We start from the raw sequence: 23,814 nt of genomic DNA on the forward strand, positions 1-23,814 counted from the left end.
CACAAAAAAGCGACAAAAACGTCGGAAAGGACCGCCAAAAAAAGTTAATCTTCAATTTTGACCCGGAAGGACAACAAGTTAATGGTCGATGGGAAGTCAACACAAGGTTTAAAGAACGGGACTGTGCGTTTACAACCAAGTGCAACACTATGATTGCCTTCCAGGAGAGACTACATTACAGACAGCTTTTCATTCTGCCATCGAGTGTGACCATTCAGAACAACTATAAACACAAACCACGCCGGGCTCGGATAGCACGTCATACAAACTGGTTCTGTTCAATCATAGTCTTGCCAGACCCATCTCCTCTACTAACCCTAACCAGGGTAACCTAGACCCCTGAGTCCTTCAGGGCTGGATGCTGGTTTCTGTTTCCACCTCAAGAACTATGACAGGACAGTTTGCAAGAATCCATGTGAAGACTCACTCTGGATTGGCTGGGGTCCTCTGCTCCTGCGTTTGAGCGGCCTTGGTCATGGCGCTGACAGCGCAGCGAAGCAGCTGTACCTCGATGGCTCTCTGCAGCTCCGTTGGATCTGGACTCATGGAGGGCAGAAGCCTCTTCAGATCTGACAAACATGCACACACCAGACAGTTTTTTGAGGCTAAATGGGAACGTTTTCATCTTACACCGAGTAAGAGTTTGTTTACACATACACAAATTGATTTACAATCCAACTATTTGAAGCTTTCAATGTATGATACAATATGGTGATTGTGGTATTCCTCCTGTATTCCCTAACATGCAGATCTTACACAACGGCTTCATTGATTTTCAGCTACACACGTACATTTTAGGTTATTAATGGGCCCTCTAATAATGGTATTAAAAACTTAGCATTGATTATGGTATTCCTTCTTAGTAGAGAAAAGACTGAATTCCCTTTATCACAATGTCATTTCATTGTTTTCTTTATTAAAATAAAAAAGTTTAATATTTACAGGGTTTCTTTATTTAAAAAAAAAAAGTAAATCTTTTTTCAAAAGGATTTTCCAGAGTGTGTCATTGATGCACTCACCGAGCTTGTCCTTGGTGCTGGAGAGGGAGCTGCAGTCCTCTCCGGGCAGCAGCTCCAGCTGAGCTCCACACTCGGCCAGGTCTCCCTCCTCAAAGCGACTCAGAGCCTGGATGTAGTTGAAGTCTGTCCGCAGGTTGATGCTGAGTGGATTGGTGGAGTTCTGTTTGAGGGCGTGGACGGTGACCTGCCACTCCTTAACAGAGGGCCAATCACAGAGGGCTACGTAACACTGAGACGCTTTGTTGGCCAGGAAGTTGATCACCTCAGGAGAGCACTCGCCGGACTTTAGCAGCACCGTCTTCCTGCTGTCACCTTTTCAGGAGGAAAGAACTCTTTGAGCAGCAGATATATGATGCAGGTGTTACACAACTGCTTCATTGCTTTTCAGCTACACACCTATACATTTTAGGTTCAAGTTATTCACAAAAGGTAAAAGACAAGTACAACCATAAGACATAATGCAGATAAGTGAAATGGGACACCCTGGGAAGCTATTTGAAGTCTGTTTATAGTTTATATAACTGTTTATATAGACACAAAAACAACCCCCACTAGGGTAATTGGGTAAGTTGCAAACATTTTGTTTTCAAGTGTGTTCATGTTCAAGTGTTCAACAAGTTAACATCATATACAGGAACATTTAAGTTTCTTCTTTTTGTCTTGCATGCAGAAGGCCACAAAGAGGTGAACAGCATCTGGCTGTTAAACAGAATAACAACTTGTGGTATCTTTTGTTTTGGCTTTTTACCTTTTTGGCAATTTATGTTTTTTTTTGGTTGTTGAAAGATTACATTGTGTGCTGTAACTGCCCCTGCACCCTTATAGCCTTGAGGATGGGACTGTGGGCAGATTGTCTACTTAAGCTGTTATACAAAGTTGCCAAAAGTATTTGCAGTACAATTAATATAAGAATTCTGCACCTCTTTCCGCACGTGGGGAACTTGCAAAAACTGCGGTTTCATCATGGCTTCATCGCGGGGTTTGCAGCTTTTCGATGATGTTCACGTCGCGTAATTACGTCACTTCATAACGTTCCCATGGCAACAGGGGAAAATGGCTGCTCTTGTGTGAAGTAAACGCAACATTTTTCAACTTTCTGCTAAGATATATGTGAGTTTTTTGCAACGAAAATGCGGGGATTATGAAATCATGCAAGCCCCGCATATTTTGCGCGGAAATCGGCAATTTATGTGGCGAAAGTGCGGCGTATTTGACAAAATGCGGCCCGCGCATAATTATGCGGACTTTGGCTGATTATGCATTGAATTATGCGATCGCATAATTGCGTTTTTCTGGAGGGACTGAATAAACAAAGCTATTACAAGTTAGAATAACAGTAGAAATAAAAGGATTTCAGAGTCACTTGTTTAGAAGTCCCCAGCCGTTAAGACTTTCAAGCTTTAACATATTTTAGTAGTAACTGTTGTCTTAAGTCTCTTTTTAATAGCCGACACAGACAAACACACTATATTTTTATAGTGTTATCAACCTCGTTCCAGACCTGTGGGCCTCTGCAGACCACACTGAAGCTTGTGCATTTCCGTTCCCTAAATAAGATGCTTTTTCCTTGTCTTATATGTATAGTGTATATGTACAGGGAGAATAGACTGGAATGAGGTCACAAAGTCGTAAATCGGTAAGCATATTTACAACTTTACACATTATTCCGTTATTAATGGACCCTCTAACAATAGTAGTAAACTTTGAAGCATGTTGTCTACAAGCTCATAGTTGTATTAAATTAAATTCTGGGGTCATTCATTTCAATTTAGACATAATGACTGAAGTGCAAACGCAGAAGAAAGCAAACAGTTGTGTGTTATTATATAGTAGTTGGGCTGCATTCAATTTGTATTGGTTACCGTTGCTGGTGTGTTTGGGGCTGCTCATGTGGCTAGAGAGTTTGAGCAGACAGCATTCAGAGCTTTTGATGCTGCAGTCCATCCCTGTAACTGCAGACAGCTGATCTTGATACTCCAGAGCTGCCTTCTCAAACCTACACACAGACACACACACAGACACACAAAAGTGGATATGGATGATTTCGTTGAGGATCTGGCTGAGGTGTGAGGACGTTTGGTTAAGGCGGCGTTGCTTACCGTCCCTCAGCCTGCAGGGCGACTGACGACAGCCAGCCCAGCCCCCTGCCAGTGGTGGAGAGGCTCCAGGCTGCCAGGCCCTGGATGGCCTCAGGACAACGCAGCTCACACAGAGCCTCCACCAGCAATGTCAGAGGAACCTCCAGCTCTGGACCCTGATGAGCACAGCAAAACAAAGCTTTTCATCTAACCAGCCGATACTGTCAAACAACCATATATTATAAATGCTGACATTTTACATCACCTGAAGTTACACATGGGAGTAACACAGTAAGTCCGATGAGAAGGATTACATTTTTTGGACCTTGGTATAGCTCAATTACAAGTGTATTTTTTATATATATATTTTTTTTTTAAATAATAGTGTATTTGTACTGACCTGGGTGCTGATGTTTTTAATCTCTGAAAGCAGGTCGAAGCCGTGGCGAATGGTTACTGCTGGTTGGCCAGACAGAAGGCCGACTCTCATCAGTGCCAGACGGATCCTCGTCAGCCAGTCTTGGCATGTCTGACGGTTGGTGTAAAAGAAAGTCCTGATGCCCTGAGACACAGGGAAGGACAAATTCATCATCATATTATTATTATTTTTTTTTTTTTTTAAACAGGCCAATGACTAAAGGTAAGCCATTCTAAACATATTTAAATGCCTTGATGGTCAAACTGTGTTCCATGGTCCCAGCACTCCTTCTGCATAGTCAAATTTCACAACACTCAAATCTATAACCAGCAGTGGATTACGGAGCCTTAGATTACACACCTTTGGCGGGGCGGTGAGAGCATTGGCGCAGCCCTCGTAGGCGTTGTACATAAGCTTCTCAAGGTTCTCCACGTACTGAAGCAGCAGAGCGAGGCGGAGCTGATTGGAGTGGTGACCATCGCCATCCCCTCCAGCACCAGCCCACGCTCCAACATCCTGCTCTGGGTTCAGACTGTGGGCAGCCAGGCTGCGGATCATTCCTGAAACACAGAAGAACAATAATCGAAGGCTGCGGTGCACTGGTGGCCTAGAGGTTAAGGGGTTGTGAACCGCAACGTCCCTGGTTCATTCCCCAACTATCTCTCCTCGTTTCCGGTCATTGCTCTACTGTCTATGTAGGCTGTTCAAAATAGGAATACTTTTTTTTTAAGTTAAAAATAAATATTTCTTAAAATTTGATTTAATTTATCCATCCATCCATCTTCGTCCGCTTATCCGGTAACGGGTCGCGGGGGTAGCAGCTCCAGCTGATTTAATTTAATAAGTAACAATTGCACATTGAGCACAATTGTATTCTGAGGTGTCCCCATATAGAAAAACAATGGACTATAAACAAGGCAGCGTTGTAGTACTCGACCACTATTTGACTCGGTCTTGTCTCGGCCTCAGACAAAGAGGACTTGGAATTTTATTTCTAGACCGGTCAAGACCACAACTGCGGGGATGTCACCAAAGTGCCTGTGTTTTGTCTGATTTATGTGTTAACATCATTCATAGGTGTGATTGGCAAAGGACAAAAAAGCAGGAAAATATACGGCGCACCCATGACGCTGCGACAGCCCCCTCCCCCCCTCATTTAAAAAAAAAAAATAAACCATTAAATGGCACTTTCTGGAGAGTTTTGTGCAAAGAAATGGAGAAATTGAGTCTTACATGATATGTAGGTATTAGGGCATTTAGCATTTACATTACTGTTAATCAGTCATCACTTGATCACACATTGCATTACCTTGTTATAATATAAATAATAGTGCCACATGAAGAGACAGTGCAGCATATGACAGTAGCAACAGCTGAGAAGATTTGGGTCTGTGGTGACCAGGTCCACCTCACACAAACTTCCTTCTCCTATTCTCTCTCCTTACTACCACACCCACACCCACCCACACCCACACCCACACCAGCCCACATTACCACGCCCATGCAGCCCCACCCACGGACATTTACGGATTTTTAAACATTTAATGTAACTGGCAAACAATGCTTTCTACTTTTTAAAGAGCACACGTTTATAACAAATTCTTATTTATGCCGTTTGTATGCTGTTAGTCATTCTCTACAGTATGTAGGTATGTAGTATGTATGTTGTCACTGTCTGTTCAATTGTCCATGTTTCTCTCTGTTGACACTGTACATACTAAGTTATAACTAACTCTGCAATTTAAATGTTTTTTATGGCTGTCTGTGATTATACGTCAGGGTTTTTCCTTGCTCAGAATTTGTCTTTGCGGGAACACACAAAGCAGGGGGGGGAGGGGTCTGGGGGTCCTCCCCCAGGAAATTCTGAGGGTAAAAGACTTCAATTCCTGCATTCTGATACATTTTTAGGCACCAATTTATGGTAAAAATGTCAATATTTATTGCAAGGAAATCACAAAATTCTGGTGGCAGGTAACAATTCAAAATACAAAATATAATGGAATATTATTATATTCAGTAGTCCAGTAAGGAGGCTTTCACATCCAGGACATGGGCCGGATACAACAACACTTGACCCTAAAGTCCAGTTGTTTGTTGGATTGACTTAGGCTACTTAATCAGTGATGTTGAATATAGCCTTGAGTGTAACGGACCACCACAGTTCATACATACATGTGAACCGCGGATTAATTGCAGAGTTTAATCTACATAGTGTAAAACTACTACGTGAATGGGGCACAGCAGAAAGACAGAGCAGAGCGACGCTGCTTGTTCAGGGTTTTCATGTGTACTCCTATAGGCCTACACTTTGCATCAGGCGTTAAAACCAACTGTACCGAATTAGACTACTATTTAACGCGAGACGTTTTTAACCGCTAATGAAACTGTCTCAATTTAATACTGATGCCGTCAGACGGCCGCGCGGACAGACAGCAGTCAGAGTTCCGGTAGAGCTCTGCGCCGGTCAGCAGCGGCTTCTCACTGTGCAGCCGGTCCCCCAGAGCAGCATGATCACCGGGAGGGTCCAGCCTGAACCCTGCAAACAGAGATCCCGTTTGAAGGTGACATGATTGATTTTGACTGAACGTCTCAATTTAAGTAACCTCTGATCGGGTCGTAGCAAATTAAGTAGCTACACTAAGTTTAAGATTAGGTGTTGGTCATTCTCAACACCTTTCTACCCCCCCCCACACACACACTTATCAACTCTGGACTCTGTGCTGCTGCCAGCCTGTGTAACGTACGTTACTCACCATCGATCGACTGTTAGCTTCAGCTGGCTAACGTTAGCTGTCAACCTCCCGACTAGCTAGTGATCTAGCGAGGATTAGCCCTTCAGACCGCAGTGGACTTCAGTGGACTCTCCATCCAATATCCCGACTTCGTCTACCACAACTGCCGGACTCTTTCAAATACATGTACTCCCCGTCTCCGCCGATCACTTGGTAGCGTTGGTCAGCTGTCAGCTTACGCCAGCTAGCTTCTGTTAGCTTCGACCGACTGACGGCTCGCCCAGCACATCTTTTCGCTGTAGAGCTCTTTTAGCCATGTTTCCCGGCTCAACACTAAGTTAGTGTGGGCCACTACCTCTCTGCACTGCTGAAAATGGTGCTCCTAAAATATTCCTCACTGCAACTTCTCAACGTCATCTGCTACGTCGCTTCAGCTTGCATTGCCAACATGCAACAATATTGTCCCGTTGTCGGCTTCAGCTAAGAAGATAGTTCGCCCCCACACGTCCAAAATTCTTATTCAAATAACCTTCCGCAACGATTGCAGGCTCTTTGGTGGAGCTCTGCTTTGAATGAAGTTACATCGTGACAAATTAATGGACCACTTGCGGAGTGATATGAAGACATGAATCAGAGGCACAAAAAACATTGACAGCAGTGACCGGTCATTATGTTTACCAATACCCCCGACCTGTGCCTTGCGACACAAAAGCGGATTTGCATGATTTACGAGAGCTTCATTTTCAGGTCAGAAAAGCGGGATTTCCTGAATCATCCGGAAGAATCACACCCCTGATCATTACTGTGATTGTAAGTAAAACGTCCCGCTTCAAACGCAACCAATAACTCAACTTATTTCTAATTTGAAACTTTTGCAACTGTTAACCGATGTCCCCCCTTTCTGCACTCCCTTCGCACAAAGAAAGTGAACACGGGAGACAGGAGAAGAAGCTGTGGCTGTCTGGGAGAAGATGTCAGCCAAATATTCGGTATTCAAATTTGGCTGCCTGCACGACAAAAGCAGCGTCCAAAAGAAAACACACGGGGGAATGTTGGTTAATAAACAACCAAAAAGGTACTATATTGTTTAAGAAAAGACAGATAAAAGTGAAGAATATTTGTTTCATACATTCTGTTCTTAATTATGGTTTCTAGGGGAAAGCCTGATGCTTGCAAAGAATATTGTATTGACTATTTTTATATAGACTTGCTTTTATGTGATGTCGTCTTTTTAACCTATCACACACCTTTGTCATTTTACTGTCCTTTAAAAATGGTGTACCATCTTCTATTTTCACTATAACCATGATTGGTATATATGTGTATGAGTATTGATTTGAATGTACTTCCATCAAAGCACTAAACTACTGTTTTTAGAGGGTGCTATGAAAATAAAGTCTATTATTATTATTATTGGGTTGATGGTAAAACAAAGATGTTTAGGTTGATTTCAGCTCCAGTCTCTTTACCTTCAATGGTCTGGAAGGTGTCCTGGGCTCGGCCCAGCGGCGTTCGGAGTTTGGACAGTACAGTGAACTGTGCGGCCTCCCACACTGCCCACTGCCACAGCACCGCCTCGGTTTTCAACTGCACCCGTGGCACTACCCCTGGCCGGCTGCATTCTACACCTGCTCGACCTTCCCGTTTCTCCAGCCGCTGGCAGCTGTAGTACAGACGCTCCAGCCAGGGATCCTTGCTGTGGATCGAGAAATGTAAAGCTCAGTGTGAATAACATTCTGCTGCTATAGCGCGCACACACACACACACACACACACACACACACACACACACACAATCATTTATCTGCAGAGGGACTCCCTGGAATCCATGACCCTGACTGAGTTATTCCGATACAGCCGTTTCTCGGCAGTATAATCAACATTAACGAAATAGAAGTAGAAAACAGCAACAAAAAAAATAAGCTGGCATTTACATCCTGTGATAATAACAAATGTTTTCTTTTGATTGTAGAGGGAAAAACTATAATGGTGTATTTTAAATATCCCCTCCACCTTCAAAATAAAACGTGGAAAGAAAAAAAAAAAAAAAAAATACTGGTTCGTTCTCTTCTAACAATTAAAAGTTACACATTAGAAAATGGAAGGACCCCACTATTATTGTTTGCTAGGAAGTTCACCATGACCTCCTTTCAGGACGTTTTGGCAAGCTGTATGCTGCTATATAAAGGCGGTCTGAGCCTTGCTATATCTATCTCTATCCCTGGGACTGGTAAGAGAAAAGGCCTGGTAACAGAGTTTGTCTAATCTATCTATGCATTTGATCATCGCTCTGTCGCATGTACCCTCCACGGTGCAGGACTCCATACAAGATGAAGCTGATGAGGTCGCTGAAATCCTGGGGGTGGAAGGTGCTGCTTGGTGCTCGGCTCATGTGGTGGCGGATGGCCAGTGAGATCTCCCTCATCTCAGGGTGGCTGTGGTTACTGTGGACAAAGATCACACATGCATGATTAATAAGGCATACACTCAACTTTGTCAACAAATTCGTTAACATCTGTTTGTGCTCTGAAGACTTTGTCTGTCATCCGAGAGGCTTCTTCAGTTCTAACTGAATGGTAGGAAAACCAGTCACAACAGTTGCCCTTGACTTAAACCTTTCCATGGTTGCTTCAGCTTCAACTCTAGCGTTTCATTAGTGCTCTTCATGTGTGAGTCGCACGCCAAACAGCTTATTGTGCTAACCTCAGCACCACTACCCTGATATATACAAGATGCCAAAAAGATTTGGTATGCAGGGAACAGATCCATTTTTACTGTAGATGCCCCCCAGCAGTACAGCAGTCTTACCTCAAAGCCACATCGAGGGGGATTGTCCTGAGCAGCTTGCCATAGGCCTGCCTCACCCGCACTGCTGAGTGGACCAACTGGACTCTGGACACATCCGCACACCTGATGAAAAGTACAGAGCAGTAAGAAAACATGCCTACTTTACAGATTACATTTTAAAAGCTGCCCGAAAGCAGTTTAAAGGTCTCATGGCATGAAAAATTCACTTTATGAGTTTTTTTTTAACATTAATATGAGTTCCCCCAGCCTGCCTATGGTCCCCCAGTGGCTAGAAATGGTGATAGATGTAAACCGAGCCCTGGGTATCCTGCTCTGCCTTTGAGAAAATGAAAGCTCAGATGGGCCAATCTGGAATCTCCTCCTTATGACGTCATAAGGAGAAAGGTTACCTCCCCTTTCTCTGCTTTGCCCGCCCAGAGAATTTGGCCCGCCCATGAGAAAGAGAGAGACATCATGGCTTGAAAACGAGCTAAGCATGGCAGTTTTCAAGGCTACCCCCCTCTCTCCTCCTCAATAGCATTTAAAGCTACAGACACAGAAATGGCACATCCTAAGTAAAGCTCATTGTGGGACTGGCTCTAATGGCTGTAATTCTGCACCAAGGCTGAATTTCGGGAAAGAGACTTCAGATACAGTATTAGGGGACCACTAAGGTCTATATAAAAGAGACTTCAGATACAGTATTAGGGGACCACTAAGGTCTATATAAAAGAGACTTCAGATACAGTACTAGGGAACCACTAAGGTCTATATAAAAGCATCCAAAGAGCAGCATGTCATAGGACCTTTAAGCTTTTGTGTGTGTGCACAACTATATTGTTCACCTCTGCAGCAGCTCAGTTGACAGAGATGAAGAGAGGGCCTGTAAACTGTGGCAGGTCTGAAGACAGATATTCTGATCTTCATTAAGACCTATCCAGAGAAAACAAGGAGGAAAAACATTGAGCAACAACAAATGACAAATACCACAGCCTGTCAGCATGTGGATAACCCAAGTTGAAGAATTCTTTGTTGGAAATGCTGGACATATGGGTCTCACCGTTAGCCAGCAGACCCCTGCAGAACTTGTTGAAGGAGGGCAGGGAGAAGAGAGGGCTGTAGGTGTCCGACTTCTTCATCAGCACAGAGATTTCTTGAGCCCAGGTCAGCAGCAGCCTCCTGACAAACCAACACAAAGGTATCAGCAATTGTATCCAGTAACGTTTGGGTCTTGCTGAAATGTAGTTTTTACTTTTGCCAATTTTGCAGAGCTACTAGTCACACAAACATCAGTTGCTTCTCGTGAGTTTGTTGGCTGGCTGGCTTGGTGTCTTGGCTCAGATGAATAAATCTAAAACCGTGCTGGTGCTAAAGACATTTTGTCATACATTCCTATCATTCTTTCACTCCACTGATGGATACAAATCAACTGAAAAAAAAGCATCTGAAGGTCAACGATTCTGCCATATCTGCTTTGAAGAGTTGCATATTAAGAATGAGAGCTCATAATCTGTCCCTGCTGCAGCACGCACAAATACACTTCAAGGCTCACAGACTCTTCCTGTACCTACCACTTTGCTAACACTCAACCAATCAAATGAGTCACAAAGCTATCTGTGAGGTGAGGCGCCGCGAGAGTGGCCAATCTTTGGTCGTAGTTACGTCGGAGGCAGACAGAAGCCAAGCCTGTAGCTTTTCTAACGTGCACCAAGTGCCAATGTTACTGTAAATGTGTGCTAGCTCTAATGTTAACAGAGATTTTACTATACGTTGAATTAATATGGCTATACTAAACTCATACAGTCGGAGTACGTTTGTGAGAGACAACCTCAGTAACATAAATAGCCTAAGCTACGCTCTACGTTGTTACGTTAACAAAGTGAGATTGAGGCAGAGTTAGCAGCAAAACTTCACGTCACCAACTTTTTAGCAAACATATTACTCTGGCTGGGTATGCTAACTGCATAATAACTGCATAATAACATTTATATAGCGCCTTTCACAAAACCCAAGGACAGTGGAGGAGTTGACTGTACATTCAACACACAGTCTAAGAGAGGACACAGAAGAATACCAACTAGGGAAACAGAGCTAAGGGTGTTTGAGCATGTATGTTGATGTGTGTTGCCCTTAATGTAGGCTGTAAAAACACAATATCAGATGGCTTATTGTGTAGTCAATGAACGAACAATATGCTACAAAAGTAGCATACACGTACGCATTTGCAGATCCCATTTATTATTCCATCTTTGGTGCAACTTATTTAAATTTCTCCTAACTTGATAGCGTTATTCGACATGGGTTGAGTACGATAACACATTGTCTCAACTCTACTGCTGTGTCTCAAACAGTTGTGGGAGGCTACTTCCATCACGTCCCATCTGATTAGTTTGTTGGGCATGGAACTTTTTTTGGACCCCATTTCCTCCAACTCCCATGAATCATTTGTACCACTGCAGGTCGATAGGGATGAAGATTAAGAAAGACAAGAAATAGTCCAAATAACAGTTTCTATTGGTCACAGAAGAAAATAAACACTTGCCATGAGAATCATGATCTCAGTTCTTACAGAGTCTGATGATTCTCATTTTATCAAGGATCGTGCAGCCCTACCATGTGTGCTTGCGCCGACAGCTGATGTAACTGGTTATCAGTGAGATTATTGTTGGAAAGCCCAGCGCGACTCCTAGTGTACCAAGACCAAAGTGGCCCATTCAGAGTGCCTGTTACCTCACTGTCACAGTGGCACCCCCGAGGAGTGGATAGCGTGGACAAATACGGGGACAGCGTGCCATGTGGACTATTATGTTGATACGCATTGATGGAGCTATGTCAACTATGGACTGCTCATTTAACTGTTAAATACATGTTCTGTTGTGTAAATTGTGTGCATGATGAAGAACCTGGCCTCGGGGTAGAGGTGCTCCTTCGCCAGCAGACCTCCCAGAAGACTTAGCAGCGTGCTGAAATGTTTCTTTGTTGCCGTGGTCACGGTGCTGATGACCGCGCCATCAAACAGGGAGGGGGACGACGACAGGCTGGATGAGATGAAGTGATCGTGTCTGGACAATCACAGAGAAGAGACACAGGGCCAGTTAAGGAGGAACCACAGAGCAGCTCTCACATGTAACGGTTACTCAGTGCATTTACCTCAATCCTGACTTTGAATGTGACAATAAAACCTGACATGTCATACAGAACAAAGCATCTGGTCTCTTGATAACTTCTTTAGGGAATACATATAAAAAAGGGACATATTTTGGAAGCCACCACAATAGCCTCACTGCCCTCAAACAAGTTGGACAACATATTACAGATTACACAGCTCCTCATCAATTAAGTCGTTATGGTAAAGAGTCTGGACAGATGACAGCCCTGCCTCACTGACATGCTACACGGAATTCACTAAACAGCATCCAATCGATTCATTTAAACGCTGCACTGATTTCACACACACAGTTCAGTTTAGTCGTCATACGTTAGTATACATTAGTCTGAATAAGCACCCTGGACACTTGCACATAAAAGTCACAATGGCAATCTTAGAAGGTCAGCACTGTAACAGTTTCATTACTCTTTCAATATGGCAGATGTTGAGACAGTACATTTGTTGTTGTTGCAGCATCTCTCTCTCTCTCTCTCTCTCTCTCTCTCTCTCTCTCTCTCTCTCTCTCTCTCTCTCTCTCTCTCTCACTCTCTCTATCTCTCTTTCTCTCTTTCTCTCTCTCTCTCTCTCTCTCTCTCTCTCTCTCTCTCTCTCTCTCTCTCTCTCTCTCTCTCTCTCTCTCTCTCTCTCTCTCTCTCTCTCTCTCTCTCTCTCTCTGAAATAGCAATGTCCCTGCAGAAATATTTCACCTGTGTGCTCCCATGAGGTGCAGGTTCTGTACTTTAGCGGGCACGTAGAACTCATAATCGCACCTGCCGTGTTCGCAGTTGGTTGTTTTTCCTGTTCACTCTGTATTTAAACTTGAAAAATCCAAGGTGCTTCCATATTGCAAAAAATGAAAGACATGTCTGTGAAGACGGACAGCTATGATATTACAATGAAACACCATAGATGGGCTAGGCCTAAAATATATATATATCTCGGTTTGCATTTTGCAATGTATTACTATGGTGGTCTTTGTTTACAATTTGAAACTGTATGTAGGCTAGGCCTATAATGGTTATTTCTGTTGACAATTTAAGCCAAAATAAGAGTTTACTTGAAAGTGCAAATGGCTAAATTAAACAATTGAGGTCACATTGTCTAATAGGTGTGTAAAAGTCTGAATGCTGTGGTGGACAGCAGGTTGTTGCGTTACCTGGTGCAGTGGGAATACAGGGTGTAGAGCACAGCGTACTGTATGGCGGGGTAGTAGACGGCTAACTCAGAGTGGACCAGCATCAGATTGTGACTGAGCAGAGTGAAGACCGTAGGAGACAACGCCCACATCTGAACAGAGGGAAACACACTTCAACATGAACATGCATGGCCTCATAAAACAGCAGTTCATCTTCTCCTGACGCTGCTTCACAATTAAAGCTCTCCACCAGGACAAGGATATGACAATGCGCCTTTGTGTTAAGTTTACCCCCTTATTTAATCCATCTAGCAGTGTTCTCCCAGTCAGTAGGGATAACCCTAATCAACACTGGTTAACATTTGGTATTATGGGAGACAGACAAACGACTCGTTAGGAGTTGTGGTTGCAATCAATATCAATGGCAAGCTTCAAATTTCTCTAGTTATCCTTCAATTTGTCAAGCTTTCCACAGGAAAACAACAACAATGTGAATTGCAGAACCATTTAAAGATTAGACCCCACTCACTCAGACTGACTCACTGAGAGTGAAGCATACGTATGGACTGAGCGAGAAAGGTCAAACGGAATTTAACTTTCATCTGGTCATTATTTGCAATAATTCAGTGTGATTCTGGAGTTTCAGTCAAGGATGTAAACTGCGCTGCAGACTAGAGTCTCAGTGAAAGGTGTCTCATGTGATCAGGTCCAACGCGCCTTCGGTAGACCTGCAACCTACGCACATCTCCTGATACGACCATTGTCACGGTCACAGGTTGTCATTTTTGATTGGTTGCCAGACTCATGAGGGCGGGACTGAGATAATATAAGTAGGATTGCACGATATTGACAAAATGTGATATTGCGATATCGATTATGAATATTGCGATATCAAAATTAATTTAGATATTTTTAAACATATGTAAAATTACAAAAGTTACGGGAAAACGTATCAATAATAATAATAATAATAATAATAATATAATAAACACAAGGTTTATTTCAACTGACGGTCATATTGGACTGGTCCAACACAAATAAATAAATAAGGACCATGTCTACAGAACAGGACACGTTTTACTGGTTGGACAGTATAAAATATATCAAGAGAACAGGACACAACTTTTCTTTCCCTTCTGATTCGTTCCGTTTTCTCCATTTCTTCACTTACACTGTTGAAATATGCACACACGTGGTATGCTCCATAGGGTTTGTCACATAGTGGACCCGTGTGCTGACGTGCACTAACATGTGCAAGTGGCACGGTAACTGGCCAATGAAACATGATCATTACAGCGTTTCAAGCAAGCTCTAAATCAAACACAACTAAGCCACACAGCCAACCAACGGGACGCAGCGCTCCACAAAATAAACAAAATATTGCATACTTATTGCGACACTTTTGATATATTGCGATAACGGTACTGAGTCGATATATCTTGCACCCCTAGATATAATATTGCACAACGTGATATTGCGATAACGGTACTGAGTCGATATATCTTGCACCCCTAGATATAATATTGCGCAACGTGATATTGCGATAACGGTACTGAGTCAATATATCTTGCACCCCTAAATATAAGCCGGCTTGAGGACAGACGCCGAAATAGTACAGATATGGAGATCTGGCTTTAGAACAGTGTGCTACAGATGAATGCACAGACTAACTTTTTGAGACTGACGGATAACGTATGATCTCTGTATGATATATTGAACACTTGTATTTTGTTTACTCAGTGAATGACACTACAGGGAACGAGTGAAGAGACGGTGGAAAGCTAGCCAAGCTCACTTGTAACAGGTAACTAATGCCTGCGTCCGTGTCTTGAGAGGCAACCAAGGCATTTAGAAATGCTGTGGCCTGTGAGTAGCTGGTACAACCACAGAGCTTGATGACTTTTTAATTAAATTCCCTCGACCTAAAACAAATAATTTTACCGGTACTACCTGTGCCATGAAACCGGCTTATTACTCAGAAGTGCCATTTAGTAATCAGTATAGTAAAGCACAGTGGCTCACCCCGATGAGAGAGTTCTTGGTGTTGCCGATGGTGGTGAGGGTGCTGAGGTCGAAGATAAGGGTGAACTGGGCCTTTTCCGGGGGGAGGGTGAGGGAGGCAAAAGCAGGGTGCTGGATGTTGGGGCACGGGCCGCTGGGAGCAGGGGCACCACTGGGTTCCAGGGTCACCGTCAGGCTGGACAGGGCACATGCCATCTCACCCAATACCATTTTATAAGCTGCCTCCAGTGTTGGAATGTTTTTCAGGCTTAGCAGCGCCTGGTAAACACCATGAACAGCTGACATCACCTATGGAGAGAACACACACACACAACACAACACACACGTTTAGCAAACGTTTGAGACCATAACTTTGTTTTTTCATTTAACTTAACCTCAACAATAAAAACAAATAGCAGCCCTCACCCTGACCAAACCCGTTTTAAGTTTCGTATCGTTCTCTTTGTACTTTTGGGCTGGGCCTATTTTTCCAGGTTAGGGCTCCTTAGTAACAATGCACAGAACTCTTAGGCTACAGTATACAACAATATTTTAGACAACAGAGTGCTTCCATCTTTGTGGGAGCAGATTGTGTTTGTTCCAAATTGACAATGTCCCTGTGCACAAAGCCAGCTCCATTAACACATGGTTTTCCCAGTTCGGGGAAGAACCTGACCTCAACGCCATCTAACACCTTTGGGATGAACTGGAGCAAAGACTGCGAGCCAGACCTATCGACCAACCGCAGCGGCTGCCCTCACTAATGTTCTTGTGGCTGAATGGGTGCAAATCCCTGCAGCCGCTCCAGAAGAGCGGAGGTTGTTACAGAAGTAGATTAATGCTCATGGATTTTCCAACTGTCTTCACCATATGGCTGTAATGTTTGGGTACCCACTTCCTTTTGGCCACATAGTGTATTTGCTATGAAGAAAACATGCACCAAGCCTTACATGTTAGCAAATAAACCTAGCTCACCTTGTTATATTCTCACAGTTGTTTTTTTTTGGACACACACACACACACACACACACACACACACACACACCTCTTTCTCTCGATGGAAGCGCAGCTTCAGCAGCTGGGAGTCGGGTGCCAACAATTTCTCAACAAAGGATGCAGGCAGCTTCGTGTTGATCTGGTCCACAATCTGAAAACAAACGCAGAGTCAAAATGCCTATAAGAAAAAGTTACAGAAAAAAAAAAAAAAAAGAGCAGTAGGAGTAAAGCTCTACTGGTCTTCTCTGTCCTGAAAGCCCGTATCTGAAAACTGTATGGCTTTGCAGAATACTGAGGAAGGGATGAGTTCTGCTCGACAGTGAAATCCTCTTAGAAATAATTAGAAGGCCATCGTGTCTGAAGTTACAGGCTCACTTCTCATCAAACAAAACTGTGCTACAGTTTGGTAATATCATTCAAACTACAAAAGTAAACAGCCCCAGAACAAAGTTTCATAGGTGCGTAATTCTACACATAACAAAATAAAGACGGGGCAAACTCCACTGAAAACTCCTGTATTTGGTTCATTACACTGGGTCTATCTTGCTTAAAGTGTGCAACAAAGTGTAACCGGATTAGTTTTGGCTGCTCCACTGCCAGATGACAAAGATGAACACTGTGGTTTAGATTAAAGTGAAACAAACTGCAGGTGTGATCAAACTCTAAAAAGTAGAGGTACCAGAGTGACAAGGCTGAGCACTGCCAGATTGTAGTCCGGGCCACAAGCCCGGCAGCAGTCCAGCTGGTCCAGGCCATAGGTCAGGACACCCTCCATCAGCTGACCACAGGGCTCCACACTGGCTAGCAACACACCCACACACTCATTCCCTGCTGTGAGAACTGGCTCGGAGAACTGAACCTGCTTCGCCGTGGTCACACAGGCCAGAACCCGGTTCAGAATCTGAGGAAACACGGAGCATAGGAAAACATTATTCGGAAACCATGAAAGCTCTGCTATGGCATTTACAGTCACTGAGTGGAATGTACTGAACTTTATTAGGACATATTTCCAACATCTAGGTAACCGTAACGCACATTTTAACTTCCCCTGGACCTAAAGTGTGCCTCTCATGTAATTGTTATCACATTTGATAATATTGCTGCAGCAAATGTTTGAAATAAATGCATTGAAACTTAAAAAAGTGAGAATCAGTAGGTTTTGGAAGACATGTCCATGCGCCTTATTATATCTACTATACAGTAGGTCTGTTAACCAATAGAAAAGCCATTGCTTGTGAGTGGAGATGCACCAATATGAGCCAATAACGATAATTAATAATGACCTGTATTTTGTGGCAAATACCGATATCCCATATTAATCTTACAAATGCAAAAATGCTAAAGGAGGAAAATATATTTATTTTAAGTTTATTTTTCTAATACAACACAAATGTTGAAAGTGCCTTGACCGTTTAAGTTTCGAGTGGCGTCCCTAAGTCCACGGCCATGCTCCGCATTATCAACTCTGATTATCCGCTACATTTCAATTATGGGAACAATAATTATTTTCTCACTAATCAGCCAATATTATATTGGTCTTAAAATGCAACGTCTATGCTTATCTTCCACAGTCTTTTGAGTATGAAAACGCCTCTTTGAGAGTCCTGGAACGGTTGTCTTGCTGAGCTGTAGTAGAGGCATTGTAACACAAAGAAGGAATTAGACACTAACGAGGCCGTTACTTCTAAGATCCCCTTATTAGTCTAAAATCAGACTGCTGAAGTCTCTTCAGCTGAATTTCAAATTGCATTTAACAAGGAAAAAAAAATGATGCATCTTAAATCGTAGTCACACTAGGAAGGGATCTCTCTTCCAGTTTAAATGCATGTGAGTTTTAAGTAGTAGTAAGCTATAGATAGATATTGTATCAAGATGGAAAAAAATGTCTTTGTTGACAACCATGTCTTCCTACCACGTATCTACAATGACACATGTTCATACTGCTTTTTTCTTTTCCCCCAAAGAGTTGACTGGATTTAGTATTCAGTGTATCTTTTATGAAAGTAACACTGCTCAGCCCTCAGCCAGGTTGCCCTAGGTGTGGCGCTTACATCGGTGACATAGACCTCCGTGATGGGTGGTCCTCTGAAGGGGCTGAATCGCTCTCCGATGCTGCGGACCACTGTACTGAACACCCTCAGCAGAGCTGCCAGCTTGGGCAGTGACACTGAGGGCGGGGGGATGTCTTCATCCAACACATCGCCGGACACCACGTGGTTCAGATCCTAAACAGAGCACAGACTCAGTCAAGTCTTTGACAAAATCCCGCATCAGCTCTATGTGGCAGCATTAACTGCTGCGTGTCATCAGAATATAGTTTGAACAAGCTTTCTTGAAGATCTTCCAAGTATTTACAGTGGCAATAACAAAAACATTACTTGCTTCTTCTCAATCCAAATAGCATAGAAAACATTGATAATAATTCATAAATTTGTCAAAAAATGTATACATTTTGTTGTCCTAGCGTGTAACATAATATACATTTCTGTACACCTGCAAACACTGCTTTATGATACTTGATGAGCCTAACTAGCATTAGAGCATGGCTGTAGAGAAACTTAAAGCAACACTAGGTAACTTCTCCCGCTTGGTCCCCCTACAGGTTGGAAGTGGAATGGGCCATTATATTGTCCAGTTCATTCGACCTACAGATCCGCTACCCGATTTGGCAAACTTGCATAATGTAACGGACAATTCCGCTTCCAACCCTCAAGGGGGACCGAAGCGGAAAAAGTGCTCTAGTGTTGCTTTACAGTAAGGTGGGATGCTTTAAGACTCTGGACTAACACTTCACCTCTGCATATGCCTCCATATCCTCCAAGAACTGTCCCAGCAGGGTGGTGGAGAAGGTCAGGTCTGCCACCCAGAACTGCTCCAGGCTCTGTAGCCAGCCTGAACACAGACAGGGATAACAGAGTAGCAGATTAAAAACGCACCGGACTGCCGTTAAGCTTTTACACCTCGTCTACACAGGCAGCGTTTATCTGCAGCAGCAGGGTAGGTATAGTACGGTTGTGTTGGTCACCCACGTTTTGGCAGCACGTTTTGACCCAACACACAATTACTGGTTGTGTGCGTAAAAAGGAGGAAAAAAATAGACTTGATGCAAAACAAACAAATAAAACATGATTCAGGTCACAGTTATATTTATTTATTTATATATATTTATTAATATTAAAGCGTATCTGAGCCAGTCAGATGAGACCCCTAATAAAACATGGCTGAAACACCTGTGTAGACAGGCCGTTAAATGCAACTGTAGAATTAATTCAATCAAGCCACAGGCAGGCAGACAGAAATAGACAACCGCAGGGAAGATGTATGTGGTAAACACAAATTTCAACCAACTTTATTACCAGCAGACATTGTCAAAAAGTTACGAAATCCAACTGACCTGAGACTTGCTGAGTGAGCGAGTGCTTCTGCGTGTGGTCAATGTGCCATCCCACCAAGATGTCCACTGTGTCCTGCGGCCAAACAGCAAACACCTTAGTTGATCCTGTGTTGTTGTTCTCAAACACATGCAACAATACCAGCCACCGCTGAAACGCTTACCCTGAAGTTGGTGCTGAAGACATGCGGGTAGCAGCGAGCCACCTGCAGAATACACTTTACACTGTGACAGAGCAACTCTGGTGTGTCCACGTTCTCCAGGATGGACTGCAGGTTGCTCATCACCAGCTAAAAACACACAAAAGCCGATATACTGTACACTTTCCACTGTACTAGCTTGATATACACCAGGGTTTCCCCCAGTGTATTGCAAGCCCGGTGACCCACGGGGGGGTGGGGGGTCGGGGGATTCAAATTTATTTTTGAGACATTTTCTTAAAACTACAGTTACAGTGGGGTGGCTCAGTTGGAAACTTTTGTCATATTTTTCAATCTGCAGTTAGCTTTTAGCACTGACTTAATGTATGGCCCTATGGTGTCTGTCTTATAGCTTTTTTTTTATTCTTAATTTCACAATTCTGTCCATTATTTGGTATCACTGAAACTATTGGGCTCCACATTAACGCTGCTATCAGTTTGGGACAGGACCTAGCCGGGCCCTCGTCGGAAAAAAAATAAGACACTTGCCACCGGGCTAAACAACTTTTCTGGGGGAAACCCTGTACACACTCCATTGTTGTGAACCTGCTGGCCACAGAATGTTTTAGGAACAAAGCCCGGCCCAGAGCCGTACAGTGTGCGGTTACCTGCATGACGTGAGAGAAGGCCTTCCTCTCTCCAGCAGCCTCCAAAGCGCGCTGTGCTGCAACCAGGTACAACAGCTTCACCTCGTCACGACCGCCCGAAGTGAACTTCAGAAAGAGCCACTTGAAGATGCGCTCAGCCTCGTAGCTGAGCACGGTGCACAGGAGACCCAGACAGGCTGCCGCGTCCTGACGCAACTCCCACAGCAGCTTACTGCTGCACACGTCAACAACACCGGGAAGGAAACTACACGTTAGAGGCCGCGTGGCATGTGGGACTAGCAGAGAGTAATCATGGTTGCAATAGCAGGGGTTGCATCAAACTCATGTCGTGCCTCTGAGACAGATGGGCATATAGTCAGGGATGCACTAACTGAGCCAATTTGTCATGTCTAGGAAAGATGCATCACCGTTACAACAGAGCATTTAGCCGTTTCACTCACTGGAAAACCTAGATCCATGTGGTCAATTATTAGGTTGTTGATAAATAGTGATTAGAATGGGATGGTTATTCTAAAACTAATTCTGTAAAAAAAAAAAATCATACGAAATTTAAGTACTACACACTAGGGGTGTAACGGTACATGTATTTGTACCGGACCGTTTCGGTAGAGGACTTTCGGAATGGCGATAATGTACACCGAATGCAATCACAATTAACAGAAATTATTAGACTTGTTTTGCGCGTGGAACATACTTCAATTCAGAGTTCCCACACAAACATTTAGTGGCGGACCAGAAGTTTGTTTAGTCGCCGCCCTGCACTTTGAGCGCTTTACACACACACTTTGCACACAGCACGCTTATCCTAGCCAAGCCTCTCTCTAGCTAGCGTCACGGCCAACGCAGAGAAGCCAGAGCTTGAAGACCCTCCGTTGTCATTAAAGTCTCCTGTTTGGAAACATTTCGGTTTCCCGGTGAAATACAACAACGGACAAAAACAAGCGGATAAGACGAAAGTAGTGTGCCGACATTGCTCATTAGTGATCGATATGTTTCTGGCAACACGTCAAACTTGCTTACTCACTGTGGCCGGGTTGGCTCAGTTGGTAGAGCAGGCGCACATATATAGAGGTGTATGCCTTAGGGCAAGAATCTGGCGATACGATACATATCAGAATACATGGGTCACAATTCAATATATTGCAATATATTTCTATACTGTGCGTAAGGAGATATATTGGAATTTTTTTATAGTATAATTTTAGAAAAACTAATATTTACAAAAAAAGACATGATGTGCAAACTGCCAAGTAAACCGATATTGCGTTTTTGAAAATCGATACAGTATTGCAAAATAAAATATCGCGATACTCAAGTGTATCAATTTTTTCTTACACCCCTAGTATGCCTCGACGCAGAAGGTCCAGGGTTCGAGTCCGACCTGGACGATTTTCCTGCATGTCTTCCCCCCTCTCTTTCCCCTTTCATATCTAGCCGTAGGAAAAAAGGCAGGCGTTTAAAATTCTTAAGTTTTTTTTTTTTTTTTTTTTTATTAATTTAAATATTGTTTTGCAAGTTTCATTTCTACTGCCTTGGACACATGTTACATCTATTCTGACACGACAACACCTTTTTCTAGTATGTCCAGAGTGTAGCACAAGGCCTAAGCCCAATAAACCTAGAGCATGCAGCTTCCTCTCACCTCTCATTCAAGATGTCATTCAAGGTGCTGAGGATAGTGTCCAACTGTTTGACCAGGGTCTGTGTGAGAGAAAACCCAAACTAACAGTGTTAGTATCAGTACTTTGATTCTATGTCAACACATTTCATTTGAAACAGCGACTACGACGTTGACTCTATGCTGTTTAAGATCTAAAAGTTTTCATATCCGCATTGAGTGAAAATTGCAGCGCTCAGACATTTTTATACACCGTCTCCCAACTTTTAGGACAGTGCAGCAGGACAATGATCCTTCAAAGACAATCTGGGTACATTTCCTGCTGGTGCATTTCCCATAAATATGGCTCTTGTGACTATGCTACCTTTGATCACACCCCATCCATTGTAGAGATTTAGGGAAACGAGGAAAACGATGTGTATTGGGGGCAAGCTTCGCAAGCCTCCTAAAGCTTTACAAAGAAATATGATTTTTACATGAATAATGTCAAACGCTCATCTCAGAGTCCTATTGAAGGTTAACGCAGAAAGCAGCTGCCTGGATCAGCCATAATGGCTCAGTTCATAGGGATCTACATTAGGGGTGTAAATCACACGTTATATCACAATACAATATATCGATTCTTAGGACAACGATACAATTTTTACTGATATCACAAAGTCTGCCATGATACGAGTTCCATGCGATTTAATTCAGGGGCCTGCAATCCATAAGATTTGATACATAAGCCTATTTAACACAATTAGTTTCTCTATAGATATACATTTACAAAAAGCAACTGAAATATGATTTGACAATTTCATTACTAAGCTCTTCCAGACTACAAACTAACTACTCTTTTTAATAAAAAAGGAATAAATATAAAGTGGGAATTTCCAAATAAAAAGGCACATGTTAAAGATGACAATATGTATCCATACTTTTGACTTCGTATCAATAATATTGGATATGAGGATTGAGTTGATATATTAGATCCAGATCGATTATGGTTTCACCCCTAATCTACATCTGAGGCAACGCTTGGGCTTTTCCTCTTAGCTATTATTGTATGTTAGATCAGAGTGGCTTGGGGGAAATGTATAACCATTGGCTGGCGTTTTGTAATTCCTTTTTTTCCCCTGACAAGCTAGTTTAATAGAGTCAGAGACAGCTGGTCAGTCACTGTTGACCGACACCCCTGAACAATTTAAAATGCCTATGAGTAGAGAGGACAGCAATATTAAAAGTATTCACTAGGTCTTATTTCTATAATGAAGTGGGTTTTGCGGTAAAACAGGAAGATAATCTCTACACAATCTTGACTGACCACTTTGCTCTCGCCGTGGCTGATGAATTCCTTCAGCTGTTTGAGGGTGGCCAGCCTGCGGTCGCGGTCGTCCTCTCGGGAGACTCGGCGCAGGAGGTTGGCCAGCCGAGACTCCTCCGAGTGAGCCATCCCTCTGTCTGTAACGACAACACCGCACGTCAGCCAACAACACACCGACACTCTCACTCCACGAATTCTCTACACCATCACTAGGGCTGGGCAATATATTGATATTATATCGATAGCGTGATATGAGACTAGATATCGTCTTAGATTTTGAATATCGTAATATGGCATAAGTGTTGTCTTTAACTGGTTTTAAAGGCTGCATTACAATAAAGTGATGTCATTTTCTGAACTTACCAGATTGTAACTGTT

General features: G+C 43.1%; 1 protein-coding gene across 3 annotated transcripts in view; it reads right to left on the bottom strand.

Annotated features, from left to right (window-relative positions):
- The window catches only part of smg1 (SMG1 nonsense mediated mRNA decay associated PI3K related kinase), a 61,020-nt gene that overhangs the window by 32,457 nt on the left and 4,749 nt on the right, over positions 1 to 23,814 (bottom strand). For 2 of the 3 annotated variants that reach the window (XM_031292522.2, XM_031292524.2), the window contains exons 4-26: positions 23,437 to 23,573; positions 22,155 to 22,213; positions 20,513 to 20,726; positions 19,869 to 19,994; positions 19,708 to 19,780; positions 19,108 to 19,205; positions 18,365 to 18,538; positions 16,993 to 17,214; positions 16,363 to 16,464; positions 15,339 to 15,626; positions 13,338 to 13,468; positions 11,937 to 12,095; positions 10,094 to 10,212; positions 9,879 to 9,966; positions 9,055 to 9,156; positions 8,550 to 8,690; positions 7,717 to 7,943; positions 3,876 to 4,075; positions 3,498 to 3,659; positions 3,119 to 3,273; positions 2,882 to 3,015; positions 1,020 to 1,331; positions 428 to 569 (exon numbers count right to left, since the gene is read on the bottom strand). In XM_031292522.2, coding sequence (XP_031148382.2) covers positions 428 to 569; positions 1,020 to 1,331; positions 2,882 to 3,015; positions 3,119 to 3,273; positions 3,498 to 3,659; positions 3,876 to 4,075; positions 7,717 to 7,943; positions 8,550 to 8,690; positions 9,055 to 9,156; positions 9,879 to 9,966; positions 10,094 to 10,212; positions 11,937 to 12,095; positions 13,338 to 13,468; positions 15,339 to 15,626; positions 16,363 to 16,464; positions 16,993 to 17,214; positions 18,365 to 18,538; positions 19,108 to 19,205; positions 19,708 to 19,780; positions 19,869 to 19,994; positions 20,513 to 20,726; positions 22,155 to 22,213; positions 23,437 to 23,573 — 3,565 coding nt within the window. The remainder of the gene's footprint in view (positions 1 to 427; positions 570 to 1,019; positions 1,332 to 2,881; positions 3,016 to 3,118; positions 3,274 to 3,497; positions 3,660 to 3,875; positions 4,076 to 7,716; positions 7,944 to 8,549; positions 8,691 to 9,054; positions 9,157 to 9,878; positions 9,967 to 10,093; positions 10,213 to 11,936; positions 12,096 to 13,337; positions 13,469 to 15,338; positions 15,627 to 16,362; positions 16,465 to 16,992; positions 17,215 to 18,364; positions 18,539 to 19,107; positions 19,206 to 19,707; positions 19,781 to 19,868; positions 19,995 to 20,512; positions 20,727 to 22,154; positions 22,214 to 23,436; positions 23,574 to 23,814) is intronic. The other variant, XM_031292523.2, reaches the window with a different exon arrangement.

The sequence above is a fragment of the Sander lucioperca genome, chromosome 2 (assembly GCF_008315115.2).
Source record: "Sander lucioperca isolate FBNREF2018 chromosome 2, SLUC_FBN_1.2, whole genome shotgun sequence".
Lineage (NCBI taxonomy): Eukaryota > Metazoa > Chordata > Actinopteri > Perciformes > Percidae > Sander > Sander lucioperca.